Source organism: Eretmochelys imbricata, chromosome 5 (assembly GCF_965152235.1).
Source record: "Eretmochelys imbricata isolate rEreImb1 chromosome 5, rEreImb1.hap1, whole genome shotgun sequence".
Taxonomy (NCBI): Eukaryota; Metazoa; Chordata; order Testudines; family Cheloniidae; genus Eretmochelys; species Eretmochelys imbricata.
The window spans coordinates 124,813,483-124,841,286 of record NC_135576.1 but is presented as its reverse complement, the minus strand read 5'-3'; the positions used below and the strand labels follow the sequence as shown (position 1 = coordinate 124,841,286).

Below are 27,804 nucleotides of genomic sequence, written 5' to 3'. Positions count from 1 at the left end.
GCGCAGCGGGCCACTGAGCGCAGCGCAGGGCCCGGCGGGGGGCGTCTCCAGCGCCGTGCGCCGGCCGGCGGTAGGCGGCGATCGCGGCCGGGGCGGGGCGGGCCGGGAGGCGGTCTCCAGCCGGCCGCGAGGAGCCGCGCCATGGCCGCTGCCGCCCGCTGGTGCTACCGGGGGGACCCCCAGGAGGCCCAGAGCGCCCCGCTCGGTAAGAGTCGCGCCCCTGAGGCGGGGTGGAGCAAGGGCCGCGCTCGCCCGTGCGCCCCCGGGCCGTGGCTGCCCGGCCTCCTGCGCCACGCGGTGCGCGGGGGCTGCCCGGCCAGGGGCGCTGCTGTCCCACGCCCCCCAGCAGCAGCCGGCGCCGCCGCCGCCGCCCGGGAGTCGGGGCACCGGCCGCGCAGCCACCCCCCGCCCCCTCCCGCCCTGCACGGGTCTCGCCGGGGCTGTCCGGGCTCGGGGTGGGCGTGTAGCCGGGGGCTGCCCAGTGCCCGGCTTCATCTCAGAGACATTTGCTGGCTTGGTGGGTTCCATCCTTCCCAGCTGGCCCGTGGGATCTCCCCGGGTCCTCCTGAACGTTGTACAGGCCAGCGCTGGGGGAGGGCTCTTTCCCTCGGCAGGCTGCAGGTCCCACCTTGGTCGGATTGGTCCTTTCGGTGGGCTGCTCCTTCCTCCTGCTTGCCCGGGAAGGGAAGCGCTCTGCTGACCTCAGGGGGGAAGCCCTCTCCCTGGCCAGTTGTTCGGCGTCTGTAGCTGATGTCTGTGAGGACCGAGGTGCTACGCTGGCCTGGCATGCGCCACCGTGTTTTTGGAGGCATGACCAAATGTTCACCTGTGGGATTTCAAGAAAAAAATGCAGAATTTTAGCTATTAAATACATTCTTAAAAATAATCAACCCTAAATTAAAGTCAGTGAAAGACAAATAAAGCTAGAAGGCAGTTTTCTGGAGGGCAGGCTGCTTGTCTCTAAGCTGCTCCTTTGCTGTGTTTTGACACCAGCCTTGTAATTACAGTGTGTTTTTTGCACTGTGCTGCATTCAGGCCCTGCTCCAAGAAAGCAAATGAGTGAATGCGTGTGCATGGTCCCTTTGAAGTCTGCAGTCAACATAGATTCATGAACATAAATATGCATGGAACATTATACGAATAGTCTCCAACTGTTAAAGTTAAATTCAGGGAGCAGTCTATATCCAAAAGATTGTTGAAATTCATAGATTCCAAGGCCAGAAGGGACCATTGTGATCATCTAGTCTGACCTCCTGTATAACACAGGCCAAAGACTTGTCCCACAATAATTCCTAGAGCAGATCTTTTTGAAAAAACAACCCATCTTGATTTCAAAATTGTCAGTGATGGAGGAATTGTACGCTCTTCCGGGTCTGTTTCTGACTGTGTTTGTACAGCTCCTAGGACAGTGGGCCCTTATCTCAGTTGGGGCAAATAGCAGAATCTTTCAAATCATGTCTGATGAGATCCTTCTGTAGTGTCAAGCTTGGTCTAGCCTTGCCAGGGAGAGTCTATGGCATCTTACTCAGGACAAATTACTGACATCTCAGGTGTAGGGCGTTAGTGACCCTCCGTTTGCTCTACACCCGTAGCACAATAATAATGTCCTGTTTATGCTCGGAAATTGAGTGGAATAACCATTGCAGAGTAAACTGTTCTGCAGTAGATATTCCAGACTAACTTCCTGCGTGGATACTGAGCCATGAGAAAAGTCACTTTATTCCAGAATAATTAGTTGGCTTCCAAAGTGGAGTAATTATTCTGAAAAAAAAAAAACCCACTTGTATTCTGAAATTAACCCTGATATAACTCAGGCTGCCCAAAATTCTCATTAAGAACAACCTCTTTCCTGGCATTGTTATAAACATTTTTATTTTAAACATAGGTTTACCTTTGTCTGTACTGTTTCAAATGCTTTCTCCTTACAAATTTATTACAGTTCAATTTTCAAATGGAAAACTGCAGAATTCTGAAAACATGGATTTTACTTTATACAAAAGCAAAGACGCGACTAATCCCAGAAAGAAACACCAAAGAATCTTGGTAAGTTTGTTTGTCATTGTACAAGAGTTCTGCAGTGAAACATCAGATCCCTGTTTATTATCAGGTTTTTGTCTTTGTCAGTCAGGATGTTTTTGCCAAGAAGTATTGAAAAATATGTCAAGGGACACTGAAATAAAAAATCTTACTTTTGTATATTTTTGTAACCTGCTACTGTTACAGGTGTAACACCTAAGATTACAAGAAATGAAAGATATTGTATGGATATAAAATATGTAGCATTATAATGACTAACACATTGTGAATGATTGTTAAATCTTTTGCTTCAAGTTTTAAGCGATTAGACATCAAGATGAGCTCTAATGTGGTGGCAGATTATCCCTCATCTGCTATTTTGGAGTTCTTGTACCTTCCTCTGAAGTATTTGGAACTGCCCACATTTGGAGACAGATATTGGACTAGATGAATTTTGGGTCTGATCCAGTCTGTCAATTCCCATGGTGAAGGAAAATCTCTGTTTTGTATCCGGTTTTTGTTTTCTTTGTGTATTTGACATCCTCTTCATGTACAGTCATTTTCACTGGTTCTCTTGTATAAGGAGATAGGCCCCAATCCTGACATTGGATCTGCATGGCACCTCATTGTTCCCAGTAGGGTTGTCTGTGGGTCCGCTGGCATGGATCTGATTGTAGGAGCAGGGCTTTAGTTGGGCTGTTGTTTTGTAGGTCTCCACCCCTACCTGCCCCAGCAGTGGAGAGGAAAACATTAAGACAAATGTGATTGTAAAGCATCATAAATTAGGAGGGGGATTTAAGCAGGTGTAGTAACTGAAGCAGTTTTTAACTAACTTTAAAAAACAAATTGTTTAGATTTCAAATTGGTCGTGCCCCTTGAAAGAGAAAGTAGCCAGTCATAGAATCATAGAACTGGAAGGGACAAGGTCGTCTAGTCCAGTCCCCTGCACTCATGGCAGGACTAAGTATTATCTAGACCATCCCTGACAGGTGTTTGTCCAACCTGCTCTTAAAAATCCCCAACGATGGGGATTCCACAACCTCCCTAGGCAATTTATTCCAGTGCTTAACAACCCTGACAGGAAGTTTTTCCTAATATCCAACCTAAACCTTCCTTGCTGCAATTTAAGCCCAGTGCTTCTTGTCCTGTCCTCAGAGGTGAAGAAGAACAATTTTTCTCCCTCCTCCTTGTAACAGCCTTTTGTTGCTGAACCCTCTATGTGAATTAAAAACAAAACACAAACCCCAAAATTAAACCATTCCACTTTATGGTATTTTATGAGATTCTGGATATGTCCAGACCCTTATTTCAGCTTGCAGGGCAGAGAGACTGTTCTTAGCAGCAGAAATCAGACTGGATCGAGGGAAAGTGGTAGCAGAAGCTTAAATGGAAAAAGCCGCTGCTTGGAACAATGGCATCGGGGGGAGGGGGTAAGAGCTTTTGCGTGTAGCTTTGAGTTAGCCCAGCTGTGTGCCGTGTTAATATGAGGAATAGTCTGTGCACTGATACCTGGAGCTCCTCAAGTCTCTAAAAGCATGTATTCTGGAGTCTTTAGTCTACAAAACCACAAGATGTCACTGTAACCTCAGGAAGTAGTACTGAGTATTAGTGTGTTGACAGGTATGAAAGCATAATTTTGCTTTGTCAAAGCAATTCATGATCAGACACAGAATGAACCTAACACCATATAGCTTACCAAACAATGTACTTCAAGTATATTAATGCCAATTATATAAAGGGATGGTAACGGGGTTCAATAATGCAGTACGCCGCAAGTTTGAATTGCTCTGGCTCATATGTTAAATGCAAAATACCACTGCAGTAATATAGTTAAGGTTACCAAATTAAACACCCAAAGTCACGGATTCTGAAAGTAATACTGACTTTCCCATGTTGCACATACTGTATATATTAGGCTATATGGTTAACAGCATACCTAATAAAAAAGTAAAGCTATTATTTGCAGAGTTGGCGGGCTAAGATGACTGCAAAAAACATGTTGCATTTTCTGATTTCTTTCATGTGTACATTTCTAACCTTAACATTTGCATTGCTGTAGTTTTTGTTGTGATTGAATTCTCTTGTGTGAAAGTTTTGCTTGCATTGGCTTTAGTGGAAAGAGAAACAAGCCAAAGGCCAGAAAAGGAAAAACCTTACCTGAGTTATTGTGGAGTTACGCAGTTAGTGCTACGGACTAGCATACACCTATTCAAGCACAAACTAGGTACAGATTTTGCACTGCAGGTGTACCCACGTTCTGTATTTAAATAATTTTGAAATGTAGGCCCTGATCCTGTGAACTCTTCAGAGTGGCTGATTCGCACTCAGCTGTCGGGATTGGGGACGTAAACTGACGATGCAATGAAGTTTTAAAGTTCGGTTATTTTTGAGTCCAAGGGCACATAAACAAGTCCAGTTTTTCAAAAGCGTGTGTGCATATATAATGATAGTGTGGGCTTGTGTGTATTAAAATTACACTTAAAAAACTCACTGAATTAATTTTACTCACGCTACCACTCCCCCAGGAATAACCTTGGAATTGAGACAAAACACAGCAATTTTCAATGCAGGAGGAGAATTAATTTTCAGGAAGTTATGAGCAACAGTTACAATGGAAGGCTGGATGTAACTTTAACTAAAGCATCTGAAATAACACCTTAAATTTAATAGCAAAGATGGTTAATTTCTCTACATTTTTAGCTCTAACTAGTTACAGCATTTCTATTACAAACCATCGCTTTTAGGTTTAACTATTGTGGACAAGACGTTCTAGCTGTGTTTTTGAATTCCAGAGTTCACGACAATGCTAAGCCTGCTCAGAAGTTAACCAGAAATACTATTAGCACTGTGAAGGCAATAACTTCCACGTAAAGTGTTCTTACCTTCCATTAGGTCAGTGGTTCCCAAACTTGTTCTGCCGCTTGTGCAGGTCAAGCCCCTGGCGGGCCGGGCCGGTTTGTTTACCTGCCGTGTCCGCAGGTTTGGCCGATCGCGGCTCCCAGTGGCCGCGGTTCACTGCTCCAGGCCAATGGGGGCTGCGGGAAGGGTGGCCAGTATGTCCCTCGGCCCGCGCCGCTTCCAGCAGCTCCCATTGGCCTGGAGCAGTGAACCGCGGCCACTGGGAGCCGCCATTGGCCGAACCTGCGGACACGGCAGGTAAACAAACCGGCCCGGCAGGGGCTTTCCCTGCACAAGCGGTGGAACGAGTTTGGGAACCACTGCTCTAGGTGAATGTGAAGGTAGCATTATTTACAAGGTTGGGTTCTTTCAGTCATAAGAAATGTTGTCTCTTTTAAGACTTTATTTGGGAAATATTGGTGTGTTGTTTTTAATAGAATTGATGAGAAAATTTCCCTAAAAGTAGACAAGTTAAAAACGTCTTTTGTTCGGAGAACTGGTATCTGATACCCAGGAAAAAAGAACGTAATAACTTGGTTAGAAAGTTCGGTGCACATGGAGAATTTGTGTCACAAGTACCCCACCGCTAAAGTTATTTTTCTTTGTATTTTAGACTTCGGAGACAGACAGGCTTTCTTATGTGGGAAAAAACTTCGGCTCAGGAGTCTTGAAATGTAACTCCCTCTGCAGGTATGGGGTGTGTGCAAAGGAGGAGGGTAAAGCAGTTGTTCTGTTTACTTGATTCTTCTCTTTTTTCCTTTTCATTTGTGCTGTTTATAAATGCGGGGACAGATTTTCAGAAGAGCTCAGCTTTTGCTGAGGATCGGAAAGGAAGAGGGGCAGATTTTCAAGCATTCAGCGCCTTGCAGCTCCCATTGTTTTAAGGTCAGGCTTGACAAAGCCCTGGCTGGGATGATTTAGTTGGGGATCGGTCCTGCATTGAGCAGGGGGTTGGACTAGATGACCTCCTGAGGTCCCTTCCAACCCTGAGATTCTATGATTGTTCTCAATGAGAGGTGCTGATTGCTGCTGAAACATATGGCCATGCAATATATATGTACATCAGGTTAAGAAGATTTGGATTAAAAAACCCCCAAAAAACAGTAAGTAACATCACCGAGGAGAGACATTGATGTTGCAGAATCCAGTTTAATAAGCCACCCTTCAAATTTGACAGAATCTGTACCTGATATATGCAGAGGATTCCTTGGTCTTGCATGATCACTGGGCAGTTGCAGGACAACAGCTTGATAATCTTGATGATCTACTTGACTGTTCCATACACTGGTGGTACTCAACCTTTCCAGACTTCTGAACTCCTTTCAGGAGTCTGATTTCGTTTTGCATACCCCAAGTTTCACCTCACTTAAAAAAGAATTGCTTACAAACTCAGACACAAAAATACAAAAGCGTCACAGCACACTAGTACTGAAAAACTGCTGCCTTTTTTATTTTACCATATATTTGTAAAATAAATTAATTGGAATATAAATATTGTACTTACATTTCAGGGTATGGTGTATAGAGCAGTATAAACAAGTCATTGTCTGTATGAAATTTTAGTTTGTACTGACTTCGCTGGTGCTTTTTATGTACCTGTTGTAAAACTAGGTAAGTATCTAGATGAGTTGATGTACCCCCGGAAGACCTCTGCGTACCCACAGGGGGGACACGTACCCCTGGTTGAGAACCATTGCCATACATCAGAAAGGGAAACACATATGAAGTGATGGTATTTTCATTGGGAAGGATAAGAAAAAGATAACAGATATTGGCACATCCAAGCGAATGTTAGTAGTAATAATGTTGTTTTATCAAGTCTTGCTTGATCTAGGAACTGTAAGTAAGGAAACCTCTGGTTTTGATAGAAACCTTTGGAATTAGTGGATCCAGAAAACGTCAACAGCAAATAATCCTGTTGGGTCGGTTAAGAGTATCTGTTCTTCCCTTGAGGCACACCGACATTCCCATTAATATCAAAGGAAGTTTAATATGTGCGCAGGCAGAAGGAGGAGCATCCCTAAGAGACACTGTCAGGTCAAATTCGAGTCTAAATTTAGGTTTTGTTGTGTACATAACTAGTGAGAGAAAAAGAACAAAACAAGCTTTTACATGACTTCAGGCAATAGTCCTAACAGTACAACAAGGTTTGTTGCCGTAGGAACTGGATAATAAAATCATATAAGGCCCTGATCCTGCAAAAACTTACTCATATGCTTATCTGTGAGGAATCCTATTGAAATCCATTGGTAATTGAATGTCCAGATCCCTAAAGCAGCTGTGAAAATCCTGCCTTAGATGTGGAAAGCGGAGAAGACCCTAGAACTGGGTTTCTGTTCCTCCAATTAAACTGATTTTCAGGCAGATGCAGCTAAAACATTTGCCTCTGATGCTTACAACTTGAACTTTGCAGCTAGTTTTGTCTTAGATTTAGAGACAATTATATTTTACTAGAGAACCTGCATTTTGGGGTCAAATTTGACGTGATGTGTCTCTTAAATTTAATATATACCAGTGGAGGGTGAAAAGGGTGGACTTCAGAAATGTCTGTCAAGTTTGAGTCCTAGTCACATCTGTACTGGTAACAGACCTGCGTTGACATACTTTTGCCGATTCTGTGCCTCGTAACAATTTCCATATTGCTGGGTGGGACGAGAACAAATCCGCTCGGTTCTGGATTGTTCTGGATCATGTGAGAGTGGAGCAGGGACATGGGACTTCTAAACTTGAGTTTCCTGATGTGCTTGGGTTCTAGAGGAGTCGATTAAAAGCAAGTCCCTTTCTGCTACTCACCATTTTGTTAAGCAGCCCAAGAGTGGCTGTAGCAGGAAATCCAGGATTCAGATCGTCTAAAAGGTGAAAGAGATTGATTACATGCTGGTCATGGGGTTTTGTTCTCCTCTGTCTCAAATGAAATGAGGAGAGCTGCGACTTTAATTGTGACAGAACTTAATTTACAACACTGTCACTGCAACAAGACTCTGGGGGCGGTTTTATGCTTGTGTCTGGAGAATTCAGTTGAGACCCAGTTAGTCTAATGAACATCTATGCTACAAATATCAGTGATATGCAATTTTATACCAGCGTAGGACTCCATCTCGGAACACTCATATCGTTGGGCAGGATTAAGAGACCGTTTTAATGATGTAATCAATCCTTGGAACAGCTGCTGCAGAGCCCTAGACATGTGCCTGGCTAATGTGAGGCCAGTTCTTGAAGCTGGAGGGGTGGAAACGTAGCTTCCTTAGGTGTGAGGACACCTGGCTAGTCTGAGTAGGGTGCTCTTTCTTTCTGTGGGTTTTTCTTTGTTTAGAGGCTTCAGACCCCGTCCCTTTTTTTATTCCTTTCCTCTCCATTCAACTTAGTGTGACTCATTCTTTTTGTCTGGTTCAGGGGCAGGCAAACTTTTTGGCCTGAGGGCCGCATCGGGTTTCAGAAATTGTATGGAGGGTTGGTTAGGGGAGGCTGTGCCTCCCCAAACAGCCAGGAGTGGCCCGGCCCCTATCCGACCCCCGTGCTTCTCGCCCCCTGACGGCCCCCCCCCCGGGACTCCTGCCCCATCCAACCCCCCCTCTCCTTCCTGACTGCCACCAGAACTCCTGCCCCCATTCAACCCCCCTGTTCCCCGCCCTCTGACCACTCAACCCCTATCCAACCCCGCTCCCTGCCCCCTTACCGCGCTGCCTGGAGCACCGGTGGCTGGCGGTGCTCCAGCCGCTCTGCCCGGCTGGAGCCAGCCACGCACCGTGCAGCACAGAGCACCAGGCCAGGCCGTCGTTCTGCAGCTGCCCTGCCCCAGGAGCTCGCAGCCCCCGCCCGGAGCATTGCGGCGGTGGCGCAGCGAGCTGAGGCTGTGTGGGAGGGGAAACCGCAGGCGAGGGGCCGGACTAGCCTCCCCAGTCAGGAGCTCAGGGGCCGGGCAGGACGGTCCCGCGGGCCGTAGTTTGCCCAACTCTGGTCTACTTGAAGGAGCTACCAATGGGGTTGCGGTTCTCCACAACCCAAAGACCAGGCATTGCCTCCATCAAGCTTCTAGCAGTTACTCGTCCATAGTTGTTCCTGAAATGTCCCAAGTTTTATTAGCTACTAGACTTGTATTTTTGCTCTTAGTCCCTGTCTAAACCCTGCAGAGACACTGAATTCAATTTGAAGCGGCTTATGTCGGTTCAGCTTAGCTCGATGATGCACTGTTGAACTGAATCAGTTTGAAATTATGCCTTTAGTTGAACTGCTCCCGTGAAATAGACAAGACAGTAGAGAGAATTTCTCCCCCAGCTCAGCACACCTGAATGCCTGGTGTCATGCTGTAGCCATACTTGGTCCTCACCAAGTCAGTTCCAGTTTTAAAAATGGCAGAGGGGGGCAGATCCAGCACAAGCCAGCTGAAAACCTTGCCAAACCCAACATTAAATGAATGTCCTAGGCTGCCAGGTGGATGAGAGAAAGATCCAGCCTGGTCCTCAGAGTTAGGCGAAAATGGGAAAAACACACATTTTTCTCAAGCCATGCAGGTCTGGACAGCAGCAAAGTGAACCATCCATCTTATCCCTCTGAACTGCTGGCCGGAAAGAAAGGGAGGGCTAGATCTCTTTAAAATGAGCTACTTTGGTCCTGCAAAAAAATCTGTTTTCTCAGTAGTGGAGAAAGTAGAGTCAGTTTCTGGGATGCTGTCAGACTTAAGCTTTAGTGTAGACATGCGTATATGCTGGCATAGCCTCCTAACATAGATACAGGTTAAACCAACAGAAGGAGTCTTTCTTTCAGTGTAGGAACACTGCCTCCTCAAACAGAAGCACTCTTCTGTTGGCATAGCTGCATCTATACTGGGGGTTTTGTCATCATAGTTATGTTGGCTGGGGGTGTGATGTTTCACACCTCTGACTAATGCAGCTATGCTGGTGTTCGTTTTAAGTGTAGCCCAAACCTTAGGTTCAAGGGGCCATTAATAATCAGAGAACGGCCACGTGGAATCTGAGCTTTAAAAAGAGCCATCCAATCTTTAATTATTTGCTTGAGAACAAAGTCAGCATTTGAAATATCTTTATCCTTTAAATTCCAGACAGTACAGATCCTGAGCCCAGGGAGCCCTAGAAAAACTTCATTCTTAAGCTTCTGAAACCAGACAGTGCACCTAATGAGATCCTGCTTAGAGGAGCTGTTAGGATCCCTGCAAATGCATACAAGAAAGAGAATAGAATATGACAGTTAAGCACCTCAACGCTCATTCTGTGTGCCTGGAGGCTAATTTAGATGCCTTCATTTGAGACTCCAGGGTTAAAAATCAGGCCTCCTATGTGACTTTTATGGAACTCATTTCACTGTGAAGTTCTAGTTGTTGCGATGGAAAAAATCGGTCCCTGCTGGGGACAGGAGGGAGAAGGAGGGTCATGAAGAGCACTGGGCCATATAATATTGCTAATGTATTTCACTTACGATCATCTCTGGTTAATCATCCCTCACTCTGCTCTCCACAGGTACTTTGTCGGTGTGTTAGATAAGGACGCTGGACAAATGGAAGTCTATAATGCTGAATTATTCAACATGCAGCCGTTGTTGTCAGGTAAGTAAAAGACTGAACTCTGCCACCGACGGCACGGTACATCGGCACTCCGTGTGCATTTCACTCCGTCTGCTGCCTACAGTTTGGCTCCTGTCTCCATCAGTCCAATGTCACAGATATTCTTAATGGTCCCTGAGTGAAAGAGCGCAAGCCGATTGGAGAATGCCCCCATAATACACTTTTTTTCCGGTGCTTTAACGAGCTAGCTACAACTCTCCCTTTTACTGTTTTCCACGTTGCAAGCTATGAGGTAATATTTAGGAAGTGTGTGTGTGTGGGTGGTGGTGGTGGTGTGGGGGGGAGTTAGAGTAAATCAGGGTGGAAGGTGGAAAACGTTGAACTTAATCCCAATCAATGGTTTCAGGTCGTGTTTTGGTGTTATCGTCCTTTGTGTCTTCTGCTTAGGAGAAGGCTAGAACTAAACAGGCCCAGAGACTGAATCGCCACTTTCTGGGAAATAAAATAATCCCTGGCAGCACAGTTCTTCAGCAGGGCTGCTTTTATTGCCGCAAGCCTAGAGGAAAATATTGAGTATCCCCAATGAATTGTTTCCTTGGTGCACAAGGTGATCCTGATGTTGGTATAATCCAGGACACACCTTTTCTGATGTATCAAACCAAAGTCTGAATGCTCTTTGTAGTAACACGACTGCCCAGTCTCTCTCAGATGCTGTCTAGCATCTCAGTTTATCCTTTTTTAAATTCTCGAGTATCAGGTGTGAGAACCTGCGCACTTGTTTGCCGGGTTCTGGCACAGTGTGAATGAAGACACAGTAGCACAGTTATACCTATGTGTACTCATTTTTGGTCTTTTTGTAGATGATTTAATAGATGACGACCCGTCAGAGTATCAGAATAAATCCTACAGAGAGAAGGTAAAAGTTTTGTTTTCCTAACATAATCACCGGGCTACCCTCAGCAAACGATCCTAGTCTAGAAATGGTTTGTCCACGTTTGCCATTAATGGGTGTAGTTCAGCATTTTTAGTATGTTCGGAAGCTGGGCAATAGATTTGAAGTGGTGTAACAGCAGCATTTGTATCCTTATTGTAGCTTTGGCGGTGGTTCTATGAACTGGCTAAACGTTAAATAGACTAATGGCCACCAAAAGATTGGGGTGTGTTCGCCGATTTATTTTAAGTTTACCTAGAGCATGTTCACAAAGAACAAGTTTAGTGTGAATTGTTCTTTGACAGGGTTCGTGGCCTCGTGGGGGGAAGCGGTAGACATGCAAAGTACACAGCTGTGTAGGGCACCAGGATAGCTAGGGACGGCCCTGGCGGAGGACATGATATATCTCGCTTTTTAGTAAGGGTTTTGGCACAGACCCGCATGATGTTCTTATAAGCAAACTAGGGAAATGAGGAATATATTAAATTACTATTAGGTGGGTGCGCTGCTGGTTGAAAACATCATATTCAATGAGTAGTTATCAATGGTTTGCTGTCAGACTGGTAGGCTGTATCTAGTGGGGTCCCACGTGGTTCATTCTTGGATCCAGTACTATTCACTATTGCCATTAATGACTTGGATAGTGGAGTGGAGAATATGCTTATAAAATCTGTGGATGACACCAAACCGGGGGGATTGGAGGAGGGGTTGCAAGAACTTTGGAGGACAGGATTAGATTTCAAAAGGACTTTGACAATTTGGAGAATTGGTCAGAATTCAGCAACATGACATGAAATAGAGACAAGTGCAAAGTACTTCACTTAGGAAGGAAGAAACAACTGCACAACTACCAAGTGGGGAGTCAGTGGCGAGGTGGTGGTACTGCTGAGAAGGATCTGGGTGCTGGACTGGCTCACAAACTGAGTGAGGCATCAGTGTGATGCCATTGCAAAAAACTCTGTTACGCTGCGGTGTATAAAGAGTGTCCTGTGTAAGACACGGGAGGTCATTGTCCTGCTCTGGTGAGGCCTCTGCTGGAGTCCTGGGTCCAGTTCTGGGGGACGGGGGGGGAAGGGTACGCTTTAGGAAGGATGTGGACAAAGTGAGGAGAGTCCAGAGGACAGCAACAAAAATGATAAAAGATTTAGAAACCTGACTTTTAGAAAAGATTAAAAAACTGTTTTTTCTTAAGAAAAGAAGAATGGAGGGGGGGACCCTGATAACAGTCTTTAAATCTGTTAAGGGCGGTTACAAAGAGGACAGGGGATCCATTGCTCTCCATGTCTGCTGCCGGTAGAACAAGAAATAATGAACTTAATCTGCAGCAAGGGAGATTTAGGTTAGGTAGCAGGAAAAACTTTCTAACTCTAAGGGCGGTTAAGCTCTGGAAGAAGCTTCCAAGGGAGGTTGTGGAATCCCCTCACTGGCGGTTTTTAAGAACAGGTTGGACAAATCCCTGCCAGGGATGGTCTAGGTTTACTTGGTCCTGCCTCAACGTTTGGGGGCTGGAGTTCATAACTTATTGAGGTCTCTTCCAGCCCCATAGTTCTATTATTCTAATCCTTAAATGTAGACAGACGGCAGTTCAGCAGTGACTTACGCATGTCCTTAATTTTATGCATGGTGGGTGTTCTCATGGAAGACAAGAAGACTACTTGCAATGTGTAAAGTTAAGCATGTGCATAAGTCTTTGCGGAATCAGGGCCTTAATCACTATCTCGGAGAGGGAAAAAATACATTTTTATTCCAATGTAAGTCTATTGTTACTTCTTTTTAGACCCTACACTTTGTAGCTATAACCTGATCACCCTTTTGGACGCTCAAAGCAAAAGTGAAATTTACAATTTTTAATAAAGGAGTGCTAGCTTTCCCAACCCTCTGTATTTAGTTACTGTACATCGAATAGAATCTCCGTTAGTTGATGGCCCCCTTACAAATGGGCATTAGGCCATGGTCTTGTGGTCAGATCCAGGCAGGCAGACACCACTGTCAGCTTGGGGTCTGAAACCAGTGCACTCCCACAGATTTGCCCATGGAGATCCATTTGCAGGATCATGGTCTTAGTTCGCAGCTTATTGTTCAGATTCACTAGCACTTGGTCACTGCGGGGGCATACTGAAAATCATGCCTCCTCTCTTTTTGTTTCTAGTGACTCATTCATTCCGTACTTGTTAGTTTTTGCTTTTTTTTAAAAAAAAAGCCGTCTCTGCCTTGGACTGGACTGTAATCTAAAGGCTGAGTTTTCCTTTCATTCATACTGGTTAACACCAGTAGAGGAGCACCGCTGTAACTGGGCAGCGAATTTGGTCCTACAGATCTGTGACATGTTTCCTTTCCTTTGAAAGGTAGAATCCAATAGCAGCCCGTCCTATTCAGGGTGCATTATCTCCTGCTTCCCTCCAACACCTTCCAAAGAGCATACCTCCGTCTCTAGGTGCAGTAACTTGGATCGGTTTCTTGTGCAGGTGGATTCGTGTATTGAAGCCTTTGGCACCAACAAGCAGAAGCGAGCCCTGAACTCTCGAAGGATGCACCAAGTTGGCAGTGAGACTTTAAATGTGGCTGTGACAAAAGCAGCCGAAAACATCATAGAGACAAAAGGTGTTGCTGGTAAGTAACAAGAGTGATGCAGAAGAGCAGCAGCAAGCCTCCCTGTTGGGTTTTTGGAGACTTGCTAATTCATTGTGTCTATTCCCTCCTCTAATGTATTCAGAGGATTCTCCCACCTCAAGGACTAGGGGAGGGAGAGGCGGCTTTGCCTTGAGTGTTAAATGAAGCAGAGTGGTGAACTCTACAGTAGTGGCATTGGAGAAATTTGAGCAGCTAGAAACTAACAAACGACCATTGTGGGAGAGAGTCGTGCAGCCCTCTCTGCTAGAAGCACACTGAAATCCAATCTTCTCGTTCTGATCACAATGCTTATAACTGGGTGAATCATACGTTCTTTTCCTTGCCCAGCTCAACTCTCTGGTAGCAGAGCAGAGGGTCCTGGAAAGTTATTCTCTCCATCTGTTCTGTGAGCTGTTCGCATAGAACGTTCGTTTACAGAACCTGTCAGACTTTATCCTTTAAAGAATGATACCGCATCAGGCCGGCATAAAGGACCAGCTGACCCCAAAGCTTTAAAACCGACAAGCTAAGTCACCCTGTCAGTCCTGCGGGTCTGGGCTTCGGATCAGACGAGCAGCAGAAGCGAAGGCTGCTCTTGCTCCAGTTCCACAGTATTGTGTCGCCGTGTTCTTTCGTGCTCCAGATGGGGTTTTGCAAGTCCCCAGAGTTGCAAGCAACGAAGTGATGACAGTGGCATAAAACTGTGGCGAACCACCATGGTGAATTAGGCTTTTTATTTATAGTAATATTATTTCAGTATTGCGTGGAGATTGGGGCCCCACTGTGTTAGGCGCTGTACAAACGGACAATAAGAAGACAGTCCCCATCCCTCTGTCACAAGGAGGTTTTTTAAGAACAGGTTACATAGACACCTGTCAGATGGTCTCGTATACTTAATCCTGCCTCAGTGTGGGGGCATGGAATAGGTGACCTCCTGAGGTCCCTTCCAGGCCTCCATTTCTATGATCCAAAAGAGCTCCCAGTAGGAGAATGCACTGTGTTCTGCACACACAAGACTGCTCTGTGTACCATAGCTAACTCTACTTAGAGTGGGGAAAACATAGAAATTTGCAGAATCATTGTCGTGAGTTTGATTTATTAGTCATTTCAAAAGCTTCCAGTATCCCGCCCCACACACCATACCGCATTTCGAGCTTTAAAACTCTAACCAGAAGAGTTCTCGGTTTTTAATTAAGAATTCCCTTGGCACAGACTGACACTAAACACGAGCGTTCGCTTTGCGGTTCTGTTCACATTAGCATTGGCTCAAGCACTCTCTCATCTCCGGCTTGCTTTGAAAGCTTTAGTCAGTGACGCCGCTCAGGATGACGTGCAAGATGTCTCCCTCTTCCTACCTCCCTGCCAGGAAGATGCTGACAGACCAGAGAACGTCTACAGGTTTGAGGACAGTATCCTTTATGGGGCAGGGCACTGCTTTACCCAGCTGAAAATACTGAGTTAAAGGAAAGGGCCAGACTCAGGTGAGCAGCAGAGTTATGTGTCATTTGAGAGGAGTAATTTCTGTTCGTGACCAAAACGCTGGGGACAGAAGATTTGAGAGTGTGCCTTAGGGCTTTGGGCCTATAAGTCACATATCCTGCCTTTTGAGCGGCTTCTCCCAGAGGAGATGCTTTGGTGCCTTCCCCTGTGTGAATGTGAAGTAGATGTCAACTGTAAGTGTTATGAAGGGTATTATGGGGAGCAAAGGGTAGAATTTGGACTGTGGATCCAAGTACCAGAGGAGATGCTTCATCATGAAATCAGAACTTACAGGGACATTAATCCTGGCTGGCTTCCAGTCCCTGTGATTGTTCCTCTACAGTACATCTCCCTGGGCTGCGTTATTCGGACATACTGTTCTTCGCTCCTCTAAGATATTAGTGGTGGTGGTTGCTGTGAGCAGTTGCGCAATGGATGAAGTCAGCCCTTTGTGTAATGTAAATCTACATGACTTGCCTACTGTACAGGGCTGTTGTGAAACTTAATGGTCGTTAAGGGCTTCTAGATCCTCAATGGGGAAGAGCACAGTGTTCTTTATGATTTCTTAAAATCTCTCCAGTCCTCTCCCCTGCCGAATATGAAGCACTGCAGACTCCAGCGGCAGCTTTCGTTAGCATTACTCCTGAGGCGATCCTTAAGAAGACAGAAGAGAAAAGGTAAGGCTTATTGATGGGGCAAATATAGTGGTCAGTTCCTTGTAATGAAATGAGTTGAAAAAATGAGTAGCTTCTAGCATGAAGGAAAACACCTGTAGAACCTAGTTGACACGTAGGAAGCTGTATATACCTGGTGGAATTTCCAGACAGATTTCATTAGAATTATTCTGTTTCATCTGATGGACTAGTAGCCCCAGGAATCAGCAGATACATAAGGTCAGTGCTGTTTCAAAACCCTGTTAGCCAACTGGAACCAGATCACTAGATGAAAGAATTAGACATTTAACATTCATGGAGGATAGGTCCATCAGTGTCTATTGTCCAAGATAGCCAGGGATGCAACCCCATGCTCTGGATATCCCTAAGCCTCTGACTGCCAGAAGCAGGACTGAAAGACAGAGGAAGGATCACTCGATAAATTTCCCTGCTCTGTTCACTCCCTCTGAAGCATCTGGCACCGGCCACTATTGGCCGACAGGATTCTGAGCTAGATGGACCATTGGTCTGACCCAGTATGGCCGTTCTTATGTTCTTATTAACATTTTCTGCTGTGGCTGTTAGGTTTATCTTTGTTCCAAAAAGACTCATTTCTTTCTTAAAATAATATGTTCAGTGATGTAATAACAGCCTCTTAACGCTGACTTCAAAGTTGTGGTTCCTACGGTGGATAAGATGAGCCCCTTCATTGTTGTGTTCTCTTTATCACAAGGTGGGATATAACCTGAACTGTGAACCTGGAATATAACCTGATCTGTGAACTCTGCCCCAGTGGGAGGAGTTGGAATCTAGGAAGCAGGCTGAGGGATGACTGCAATTTGCGGCGTGCATCTGTGTGTGCAGAGTTTATAACAGTGAGAGCTGGGGGACCTAGGAAACAGCCAGAAGCCAAAGGCAGAGTCTCCGCTGGCTTGTGTAGGTGCAGCCAGGATGGCTGCTGTTTGGGGGAATGGGAATAAGAAAAGTGTAAGGAACTTGCTAGCAAATAGGAAGAGATGAGGTAGGATAGGTAAATGTGAAAAATGCAGGGGGCCAGAGGAGGGAGCTGGGTGGGAAATCCCAGGGTTTGAAGACTAGCAAGGATATTAAAATGAACAGGAAGCAAATGGTGATTCTGAGCATGGTGGGCAGATGGCCCCATTCTGGGCACTGTTCTAGACAAGCTGCCGAACAGGGAATGCATTGAAGTTTGGAGAGTCTAGGCTAGGGGGAACCATAAAGAGGAGATGAAAGGCCCACACAGACCGTGGATGGATGCAGACAGCGTTGTGCTCTGGTGAAGTTTGCGGTTAGAGTATACAGGCCCACAGGTTGGACAGATATTGTCCGCCATATTAGTATACTGTAGGATCATCTGCACTTCTTTTCAGAGCAATATCTTCCCTAGGTGGAAATGTCCTTCTCATGACTCTCCTGTCTGGTCAGAGAATACTACTCCTGCCTTTCATCATTAAGCATTAGTGCATTTAAAGATTCTGGGTAGAGCATGACAGGTTAGTGGTTGCTCTGACAAAGGAATACACACGAGCCCAGATCCTCTGCTGGCATAAATTGGCTTTGCCATATCAAAGTTAGTGGAGCTCTGTAAATTTAAACTAGCTGCGGACTTGGCCTTATTTGTGTATTCCTTACACTCAGGCATCCCCTGTCCTAGTGTGCTGTACCCATAACCCCATTTCTTTATGCCCTTGGCTCTAAGGAATGTTCCCTCTCTTCCTTTTAGCCATTGCTCCTTCGTTCTAGAAGAACTGAAGTCCATGCCTCCAAGTGAGGACAGCTCGGACCATAAGGCGCGGTGTCTGTGGTTTCTGGATGTCCTCATCAAGTTCAGTTTCCAGAAAGTGATTAAGAAGAAACGTGAGTTAATAACAGGAGCATCTCTCTGCCCTGCTTACCTTTCAGCTGTGGACTGGGGTTTGTATTGTAACTAATGGAGTCTTAAACCCAGAAAAGAAATAAAATTCCACCAAGATGACAGATGAGCTTTAACAGACAAAGGTAGCAGTTTGATCCCCATGTACACTTTTGGGCCAAGGTTAAGATTTTGAAAGCAGTCCAAGGCAGTTAGGCACAAATTTGGTGCCCAAAGCCCTTTGGAATGCTGTGAAAATCTCAACCTAAAAACACTGACGAAAAATGAACCCTTTCTCTTTCCCTACGGCGCCGGTTGCTGAATCTGCATGAGGGGGACGGGACACAAGCTTGACAGCAAGTAGTGAGATGTGTTGTGCAGTTAATGCCTCAACAGTGAACAGAGTGTAGAACAAATCAACACGTTCGTGTCACAAACGAAGTAGAAATGGCATTTTTTTATCACTAAAATGTACGTTGTCTTGAAATTATAGAAGCCCCAATAATTCAAGACTGTAAACTTGCCATTTTCATTCATCAGGGACTTTGCCATTTTAGATCAGGGTATTGTGAAGACCAGAGTAACTCCTGTCAGAAATGCTCCAACTGAATATTTTTCCATCAGAAAATGCTGGTTCTTCGGAAACATGTCTGTTTCCATGAGATTTGGGGGGAGGATTGGAACAGAGGATTCCAATAAGTTCCCATTTATTTTTCAACACAGTACATTTTGATTGTCTATTTTGAAATGACTTTTCATTTCAGTTTTTTTCACTTTATAAACCATAATGTGACATTTTAAAAGGTAAAAATTCAGAATAATTTTTTGGGGGTTTTATCCAAACTAAAAGTTTCAGCCTGAAACAATTTTTATTGGAAATTTCTTGTAGGAAATTTTGAAATTTTTTGTTTGGTTTTGTTTCTGGACAGAAATAATTTAGAAATCTGGTGGGAAATGCACATCTAAACTTCCAGTACCCAGCTGGCTCTTCTAATGACAGTTACTCCAGCCTTCTGCTATCATACAATCTTCCCTTTCTCCGCATGTTGCGCAGATCACTGGGAAGACCCTTGAGGCATCGACATTGAACCAAATATTCTTTCATATGTTGCTTTTTCTCATGATGTTATCAAGAAGGTCTTTCTTTTTATTTTTTTTTTTAAAACAGATTTTTTTGTTAATTGGTTCAGAATGGTGTCAAAATCATCACCTTAGCACAGCATTGCCAACCCAACCCATTCAAAAATCATGAGCCAGGCCCCCCAGAATAAATATGAAATTATTGGGTCTAAATTAGCTGTTACCACTCAAGAAAGATCTTGGAGTCATTGTGCACAGTTCTCTGAAAACATCCACTCACTGTGCAGCGGCAGTCAAAAAAGTGATCAGAATTTTGGGAATCATTAGGAAAGGGATAGATAATAAGACAGAAAATATCATATTGCCTTTATATAAATCCATGGTACGTCCACACCTTGAATACTGCGTGCAGATGTCGTCTCCCCATCTCAAAAAAGATATATTGAATTGGAAAAGATTCAGAAAACGACAACAAAAATGATTAGGGGTATGGAACGGCTTCTGTATGAGGAACGATTAATAAGACTGGGACTTTTCAGTTAGGAAAAGAGACGACTAAGGGGGGATGTGATAGATCTCAAAAAATCATAACTGGTGTGGAGAAAGTGAATAAGGAAGTGTTATTTACTCCTTCTCATAACACAAGAACTAGGGGGTCACCAAATGAAATTAATAGGCAGCAGGTTTAAAACAAACAAAAGGAAGTATTTTTTCACACAATGCAGTCAACCTGTGGAACTCCTTGCCAGAGGATGTTGTGAAGGTCAAGACTATAACAGGATTCAACAAAGAACTAGATAAGTTCATGGAGGATAGGTCCATCAATGGCTATTAGCCAGGATGCGCAGGGATGGTGTCCCTAGCCTCTGTTTGCCAGAAGCTGGGAATGGGCCACAGGGGATGGATCACTTGATGATTAGCTGTTCTGTTCATTCCCTCTGGGGCACCTGGCATTGGCCACTGTCAGAAGACAGGATACTGGGCTAGATGGACCTTTGGTCTGACCCAGTGTGGCTGTTTTTATGTTCTTAATAATGATTGGTTTAAAAACAATGAGATTTTATTTTTTTAAATAAATTTTTTGGCGGGTTTTTTTTGCTTTCTAGTTTCTGGGCTTTCAGGATCACACTTTTATGTTTTCAAGGTTTTCTCCACAATCGAGAAGGTTAGGATCTTTTTTTTTTTTTTAAACGAAAGCTGAGATTCTCATCCAATCTCCTGATTCCAGCAGCTGGAGATTTAAGAAAAACACCAAATATCATGAGACACTTGATGAGAGCTTGCAGAACTGAGGGTATCCCTTATTTACAAGTTTATCCAGCCTCACTTTATTTGTACGTTCAGTCTCCAGCCAACTTCTCCTCCATTGGTTCCAACTAGCAAGCTCTTTTGAACTCTGCATCCAAAATGATCTTGCTTTTAAAGGTGCAGTAACGACAGTTCTTAAAAGCTCCACACAAAACATTTAGGTGTGGATTTTCAACGGGGATTTGGATGCATAATTCCCATTGTCTTCTGCGGAAATTGCTGAAGCAGGTTTGAAAATCTCCACTTTAGATTTCTGTAGAAAAAACTTTCTTTAAACATTCCTCTGTTGTATTGGGAACCCAGCCACCCTGATGCATGGGAGTCCAAAAGTCAAAGTGGTATGAAATAAAAGTGAACCTCACCATTCTAAGGCCCAGTCTACACAAAAAAGTTGTCGACCCATCTACGTCGGTCAGGTGTGTGGAAAAAATCCACGCTCCTGCATGATGCAGTTAAGCTGACCTAACCCCCAGTGTAGACAGTGTGAGGTTGATGGAAGAATTCTTCCACTGATCTAGCTACTACCTCTTGGAGAGGTGGATTAACAATACCGATGGGAGAACCCTGCTTCTCAGCACAGGTAATGTCTACACTGAAGCATTCCAGCAGCAGGAGCATTTCAAGTGTAGACAACCCCTAAGTGGTGAAAAGGAAATTCAGTTTTTTTGAAAAACTATTTAAGTGTTAATAACCTTCTGGTAATGGAAACACAAATAAGGAAGGAATGATATTGTATTAATACTTGATGTAATTTAATTTATTATTAATAATATTTTTTTAAAAAGTGCCTAGGGGTCCTCGTTCTGGACCAGGACTCCACTGTGTGAGGCACTGTACAAAGAACAAAATGACAGTCCGTAGATGGTACAGAAGCTTGCCCTACATTCTAGGGGTAAAATTTTCAAAAGCTTCCAAGTCCCATTTTCAAAAGTGACAGGCCATTAGGAGCCTAAGTCTGATTGAAGTCCGTGGGATTTTGGCTTGTAAACACCTAAGTCTGTTTCGAAAATGGGGTTTAAGATTGTAAATCATTTAGACACTGTTTGAAAATCTTACCCTAGAAGCTCTAAGTAGTTTGTCAAGACACTGATTTTATATATTTTTAAGTTGTTCCCTTAAAGATGTCATAGAAGCAGTATAAAACCAGCACAGTGTTATCATAGTTCTTAAGTGTTAATTTTATTGAAGCCCCATTATGTTTCAGAATGGTGTTTTATCATTTTATTGCAAAAAGCTTTTTCTTCTAGATGCAATGGGCCCCGACTGTCCACACATCATTAACAGCAAACTCATGAAAAACTTCACAGCGCTGACGTACAACAATGGCAGGTAGCGAACGGTTTGTTTTGTTTGAAATTGATGTTCGTGATACAGGAAAGTTCAGATCAAGGGATCATAACTCTGCCCATGTTATCAGGAAATCATCTCAACAGTAATATAAAGAAATCTGAATTATTGGCATCTTCCCTTCTTAATGCCTATAGATTTCGGTACAGAGATTTTTCTGTGTAGAAAATGGAAGGGGCTGTCACCATGCTGAGCAATCATCGGTACTTCAGGCGGTGACTGTGTGGAAACGTTGGCTCTCATTCTCCTCAGCCTTATGCCAGTGTAAATCAGGAGTGGCTCTGTTGAGGTCAGTGGAGTCACACCAGCGTGAGAGGAGACTCTGGCCCAATGGCTTGTATTTTAAAATCAGGTATTTTATTTCACATTGTACAAGGGCTGGGGGTAAAATGCTCACAAGCATCTGAGTGACTTAGAAACCCAGTCCCATTTGTAAGAGATCATGCTCCTTAGGAGCTCAAGTGCTATTGAACTCACTGGGGGCTTGGGCTCCCAGCTCACTGGGGAACTACTGAAAATGCAACCCCTGACTACACACCAGTTTAACTAAAGTTGTGATTTGAAACCGAGGGCTTGGCTATACTTACATTTTATAGCGCTCTAACTTGCTGGCTCGGGGGTGTGAAAAATCACCCCCCTGAGCGCAGCAAGTCTGAGCGCTTTAAAGCGCTAGTGTGGACAGGCTCCGAGCGCTCGTGGAGGTGGATTACCAGGAGCCCTGGGAGAGCTCTCTCCCAGCGTTGGCGCGGGAGCGTTCCCACGACAGCGTTTGAAGTTTCCAGTCTAGCCCTGCCCTGAGGCAGTAAGTCAATGCAGTTTTGAACTCGGAAGCTCTTCAGTCCGTTTAAATCTGGCTTATGTCAGATTTCAGGCAGAAGTTAAACCGATAAAACCAGTTTGAAACCAATTTAAAACGTGTCCTGGTAGAGCTATGTTGGTCACAGGTGTGACCTTTTATGATGGAACTAGCCCTAGCATGGATGCAGTTATACTGGAATCCGAGCCTTGCCAGTGTAGCTTCTCTCTCTTGGGGGACCAGTGTTAGCTAAGATGGCAGAAGCTCTTTTATGCAGATATGAGCTGCGTCTACACTCGGAGGGTTTGCTGGTATAATGATGCCAGGGTAGCAATGCCAGCAAAACTTTTCCAGCGTAGACTAGGCCTAGGTGTGCCCATATAGGGGCCTGTGCCAGTTTAACTAACCCCATTTAATGAAACCAGTGCGTGTGTGTGTGTGTGTGTGTGTGTGTGTGTAGACAAGGCCTACATCTTCCTGGGGCCTTCTCTTTCTGAAGCATTTTACAGACATCCATGAATGAAACCTGCCAGCAGCCTGCGACCTTAGCGCACCATCACTGCTGTCTTGGCAGGGCAGACTCTCTGCTCCACTCCGGCAGCACAGTGGAAGGAAAGACCGGCTATGTCTCATTGGCTGGGGAGTTGCGCAGCCCCTGGGCACCCTCTCGCAGCCTCCTCCCTCACCCCCACCCCAGGGAGCATGTCAGGCTGGCAGGAGGAGTAGCCAGACTGTGATGCTCCTCCGGTCTCCTTGGTCCTCTGAGCATGATGCTGCAGAGCGGAGAAGCTGCCCAATAAGTGGAGGTGTAGTGAATTGTGGTAATGTCAGCAGCAGTAAAGCTAGGAATAGAACCCAGGAGTTCTGGTTTGTGCCATAGAGGGGGCTAGCCAGGAGAAGACACCTCAGTGAGTGGAAAGCAGGAGAGCACACACTGTACCCTCTTAAGGTACTGCCAGGGAGCTCCAGCTGCCATTGTACCTCCCAGGCCAGGACCCTCTGGTGTCACCACTGAGTCAAGGCAGGTCCCCAACCCCTGCTGTGCCTGGCGGTGCAGGCTGGTCCCAGCTCACCAAACTAAAGCACGTTTAGGACTTCACCTCTTCCCCATGATAGATGCCTGCCTCTGACCAAGCTCTCCAGTCTACCACTTTAAAAGAAAAGTTCTGGACACTGGTCAGAGCTGTGGCACTGGCTTCTGCTCTTCTTGGGCACTAGATTCTTTGCCCGCCTGCCATAGACCAGCCTTTCAGCAGTTTAGTGACTGCCAACCGGAGGCGCCAGAATACACACACTTAGAAATGCAGAGGTTTGAGTTAGGAAAGGCTGTCCACAGGACACGGACACATGGAAAGTAATTAAAATAAGCATCTGCCAAGGGGGTGGTCCGCTGGGGAGCTGTTTTAGTTTAATAACGTTTCCAAGAAGCTGCTTGTGGTTTTATTGAATTTATTGAGGTGGTTTTATTGAATTTACTGAGGTGGCTGTGTGCAGAAGGGCCAAACTTTTTTGCTTTATAGTCATTGTCTCTTCATACTTTTTTTTTATTGGCGTTACCATGAAGGGGACAGGAGTTCTGAACATAAATGTACAACGTCAGTATGAAAAACAATCCTCTAGACCCGTCTGCTGTGAGAGCTGTGTTGATTTATAACTAGAGCTGGGTGAAATCTTTCAGCCCACTAGATTTGATGAAAGTTGCCATTTTGGTCAACCCAAAACTATTTGCAAATTTGACACACACAGTTTTTCAGTCGTTCACAAAAGAGCTGGTAGTGGAGATAATGCTGCTGTTGTCACCAGTATTCCCCATCCCTTTTACTAGGAATATAATCCCAGGTTTGGCCGTCAGATGTAGGCAGACACAAGCCCAAAGGGTTATACTTCTGGCTCTGTTAAAAAGTGTCACATTTTGTCTCTCTTCCCTACCCTCTTATTCTCAAGTATCCAGAATTTAATCTCCGCTTCGATGAAAGCTAAAATTACAGCCTACGTCATAGCCTTAGCCTTGCACATTAACAACTTCCAAACAGACCTGACTGTGCTACAGAGGGACATGAAACTCCGCGAGAACAGGTGAGTGACGTTTCTGTGAATTGAAAGAACACGAAGCGTTCAGTCATTTTTAATAATTTGGGGGGGGAGGGGGGAGGAAGGCAGCACTGGGGATTTGTCTTCAGTTCCTCGATTGAGCAGTTGGGTGTTTGATCCAGATGCTGCCCTGAGTGCCATACAGGCTCCCCCCGTTCTTGTCAGAGGGGTGCACCCAGGCAGTGCTCAGTGCAGGATTGGGGTGTAATGGGGTGCTTTTTAAAATAACTAATAATACTGAGCTCTTATCGAACACTTTTCATCAGTAGATCTCAAAGCACTTTACAGAGGAGTTTGGCATCCTTGTCCCCTTTTACAGATGGGGAAACTGAGGCATGGAGGGAAAGTGACTTGCCCAAGGTCACTCAGCAGGCCAGTGACAGAGCCAGTAGAATTCTGAGTCCAATCCAGTGCTCTGTCCACTGAGTAACAATGCCTCTGTGTTTTCCAGTCTATTCTCCTCCTCCTCACAAGGGGGAAGCGGAGTTCTGACTCCCCGCTGGGTCCTTGATCCGTGTTTAATTGCCAGGAGGCAACAGTCTCTGTCATAAAGGTTGGAACTCAGGTTTTTAAACAAAACCAATTGTGAGCACATGCCCCCTTGGCACAGCCAGTAATCCAGTCCCCCGCAAATGCCTTGCCTGCGCCTGGTGCAGAGGAGACATGTTTTCCTGAAATTTGGGGAGGGTAATTGCACATGGCATCAGGAGATGAGTTTGGCTAATTGGGACTAGCAAGGACAACTGGGGGGCAGGATCAGGTCCTTAATGAAGAACACTTGCTCCGGTATCTTCGTTGAGAAGTTACTTCCTAGCGCTTAATTTCCCATGGGACAAGAAGTATGTCTGTGTCATATTTACTGAGTATTAAGTGTAAAGTGTGCCTTTTATCAACAGGTCTCAATCAGGGCCTGATCCAGAGTCCATAAAACTCAGAGGGGTCTTTCCACTGACTTTGAAGGGGTGTGACTCAGGCTATTGGAGAATACAATTATGATCAATTCTTGATTTAATCTAATGGACTCGCTTAGGGAATCCTTGACCTGCAGGTTGCGGAGACTGGCTGTTAGCAGAGAGCAGCTGCATAATACCATCTGGAATTGAAATGTATTGGCCCCCGGTCAGCAATTTGAGTTCAACCATGCTTAGCTTGCTGCACCTCAGTGGGAGAAATAGCAACTCCAAGGACATGCTTTGTAGCTTGACCTGGTTCATAAGGATGACTGTTCCCTGACAAGATCTCTAAAGATGCTATTGCAGGGTATGAAAAACCCATCTCGAGATCTGTGTCCTGCAGAATTAACAACTTCAACAAGAAATCAGTTATTCCCCATAACAAAATCGTGTAGAAAATAATGAAATGATTCTCAACTAGAAAGCTTAAATTCCAATGGTAAATGGAAGTAATCCGACCTATTAGTTGCCTGGCTTTTCAGAGGGTGACTCCATTTGTACATGTTCTGGCAGTGGATGCTGTTGCTGATTCCAGTAATTTTGCTGTTTGGAACTGATGTGGAATAATGGTTTTAATGGCAGTGTTTGAAGCCGGTTAGACCCCATTTTTAAAGATGAAGTAAATGGCTTTTGGAAAGGACACGCTGCCTTTTGTGAGCTATATTAGATACAACAGATTCTTGACTTGTACAGCTGTCTTTTTGGGGATCCTGAAACAATGAGTGCAGAGAAGTCTGAAAAACGAAAGTCAGAGTGAGCCTCAAACTGGAAAAAAGCCACTTCTTTAATCTCCTTGCAAACGGCATTGTTCATTGAAACACAGATGCAAAGCTGACATTGGGGATCAATCAGAATACACTAAAGTGAGAGCCTAGGACTTTTACTAGAACAGGCAGCATTGTTAATCACATTCAGATGCGCCATGTGCCACGGGAAGAATGAGAAATTGCTGTGATCATTATATTCAGGAGTGATTTAGTTCTTTGAGTAAGGATTTTGCATCCCTGATTAAAAAGTTCTACATGTTCTCCTTGCTGACGTGTTACTGCTTTAATTCTACTGTGAGGTCTCATAGGCCTGGTCTACACTGCGGTGTGGATAGGGGGCATCAATCTAAGTTACACAACTTCAGCTAGAAGTCGACGTACTTAGATCTATTCACCGCGGTGTCTTCACTGCGGTGAGTCGACAGCTGCCGCTCCCCGGTCGACTCCGCCTGCACCTCTCGCTCCGGTGGAGTACTGGAGTTGACGGGAGAGAGCTCGGCCGTCGATTTATCACGTCTAGATTAGACGCGATAAATCAACCCCCGCTGGATCGATCGCTGCCTGCCAATCCGGCGAGCAGTATAGACAAGCCCTTAGAGCCCATCAGTGCTGCATCCTAGACAGCCAAAAGAGTTTGCAGTTGAGCACCACAAGACATTCTCTCTCTTTCCTCCTGAGTGTCTGGAAATCAGCTGGGCTCTCCTGCAGGGCAGCGTGCCGTGCTATCAATCAATAAATACCTGAGCTGTGCCCGTTACAAAATGTAGATTGCTTTTACTTCATCTCTCCCCAGACTGGCATGGACTGAATAACTTTCACACACTTGGGATTATGAGCCACTAAATAAAGCAACAGGCTATTCTCATTACCCAAAGCTGGGCAGGCCAGCCATATTGCCAGTCACTGCTCCAGAGAACAGCCACAGAGCCAAGTTACTGCTTGCGTCTGACCTGATTCTTGCTCCTCCGAGGTGAAAGCCTAATTGCTCTGATCCAGGGGGCTGCCTTGCGCTACTGAGTGTTTGTGATTTGACACAGGAATGTACACTCTTGCATTCACTGATATGGGTGTTTTTATTTTTGTCAGAATACTGGAGATCGCTAAAGCCATGAGGCTGAAGATCTCCAAAAGGAAGGGGCCGTCAGGACTCATGGACGAGGAAGACCACAAGTTGGCCACCCTCTCTCTGCCCTTACCTGTGTACAAGCCATCAGGGAGCCAGCGGAAGCGCAAGAAGATGAAATAAAGGAATACTGTGCACATCTCACTGAGGAGAACACTGGCTGAAAGGACAGGGAAGGAGCCTCTGCAAGAACAAAGCTGATGCCAGTTCCCTGATCCCACTTGAAATCTGAGCTCCTAGAAGGGCTATTTTGCCAGACAGTGGAACTGGACAAGGCTGATACTAGTAATGGGTTTGGCTGACGTCCATCTCTGTAATCAGTCCTTTTTGAAAATAAACCAAAACCCGCTCCTCCTTTCTA

The 27,804-nt window shown here is 45.1% G+C and overlaps 1 protein-coding gene across 1 annotated transcript; it reads left to right on the top strand.

The window, feature by feature from the left end:
- The first annotated feature begins 87 nt into the window (after positions 1-87).
- Positions 88-27,804, top strand: POLR1E (RNA polymerase I subunit E). Its single transcript, XM_077817829.1, has 12 exons — positions 88-205; positions 1,940-2,043; positions 5,528-5,604; positions 10,389-10,474; positions 11,293-11,348; positions 13,829-13,973; positions 15,275-15,382; positions 16,033-16,129; positions 17,850-17,983; positions 21,614-21,695; positions 24,454-24,585; positions 27,407-27,804. Exons 1-12 carry the CDS (start codon positions 142-144, stop codon positions 27,564-27,566), a joined length of 1,245 nt encoding a protein of 414 aa, XP_077673955.1. The 5' UTR covers positions 88-141; the 3' UTR covers positions 27,567-27,804.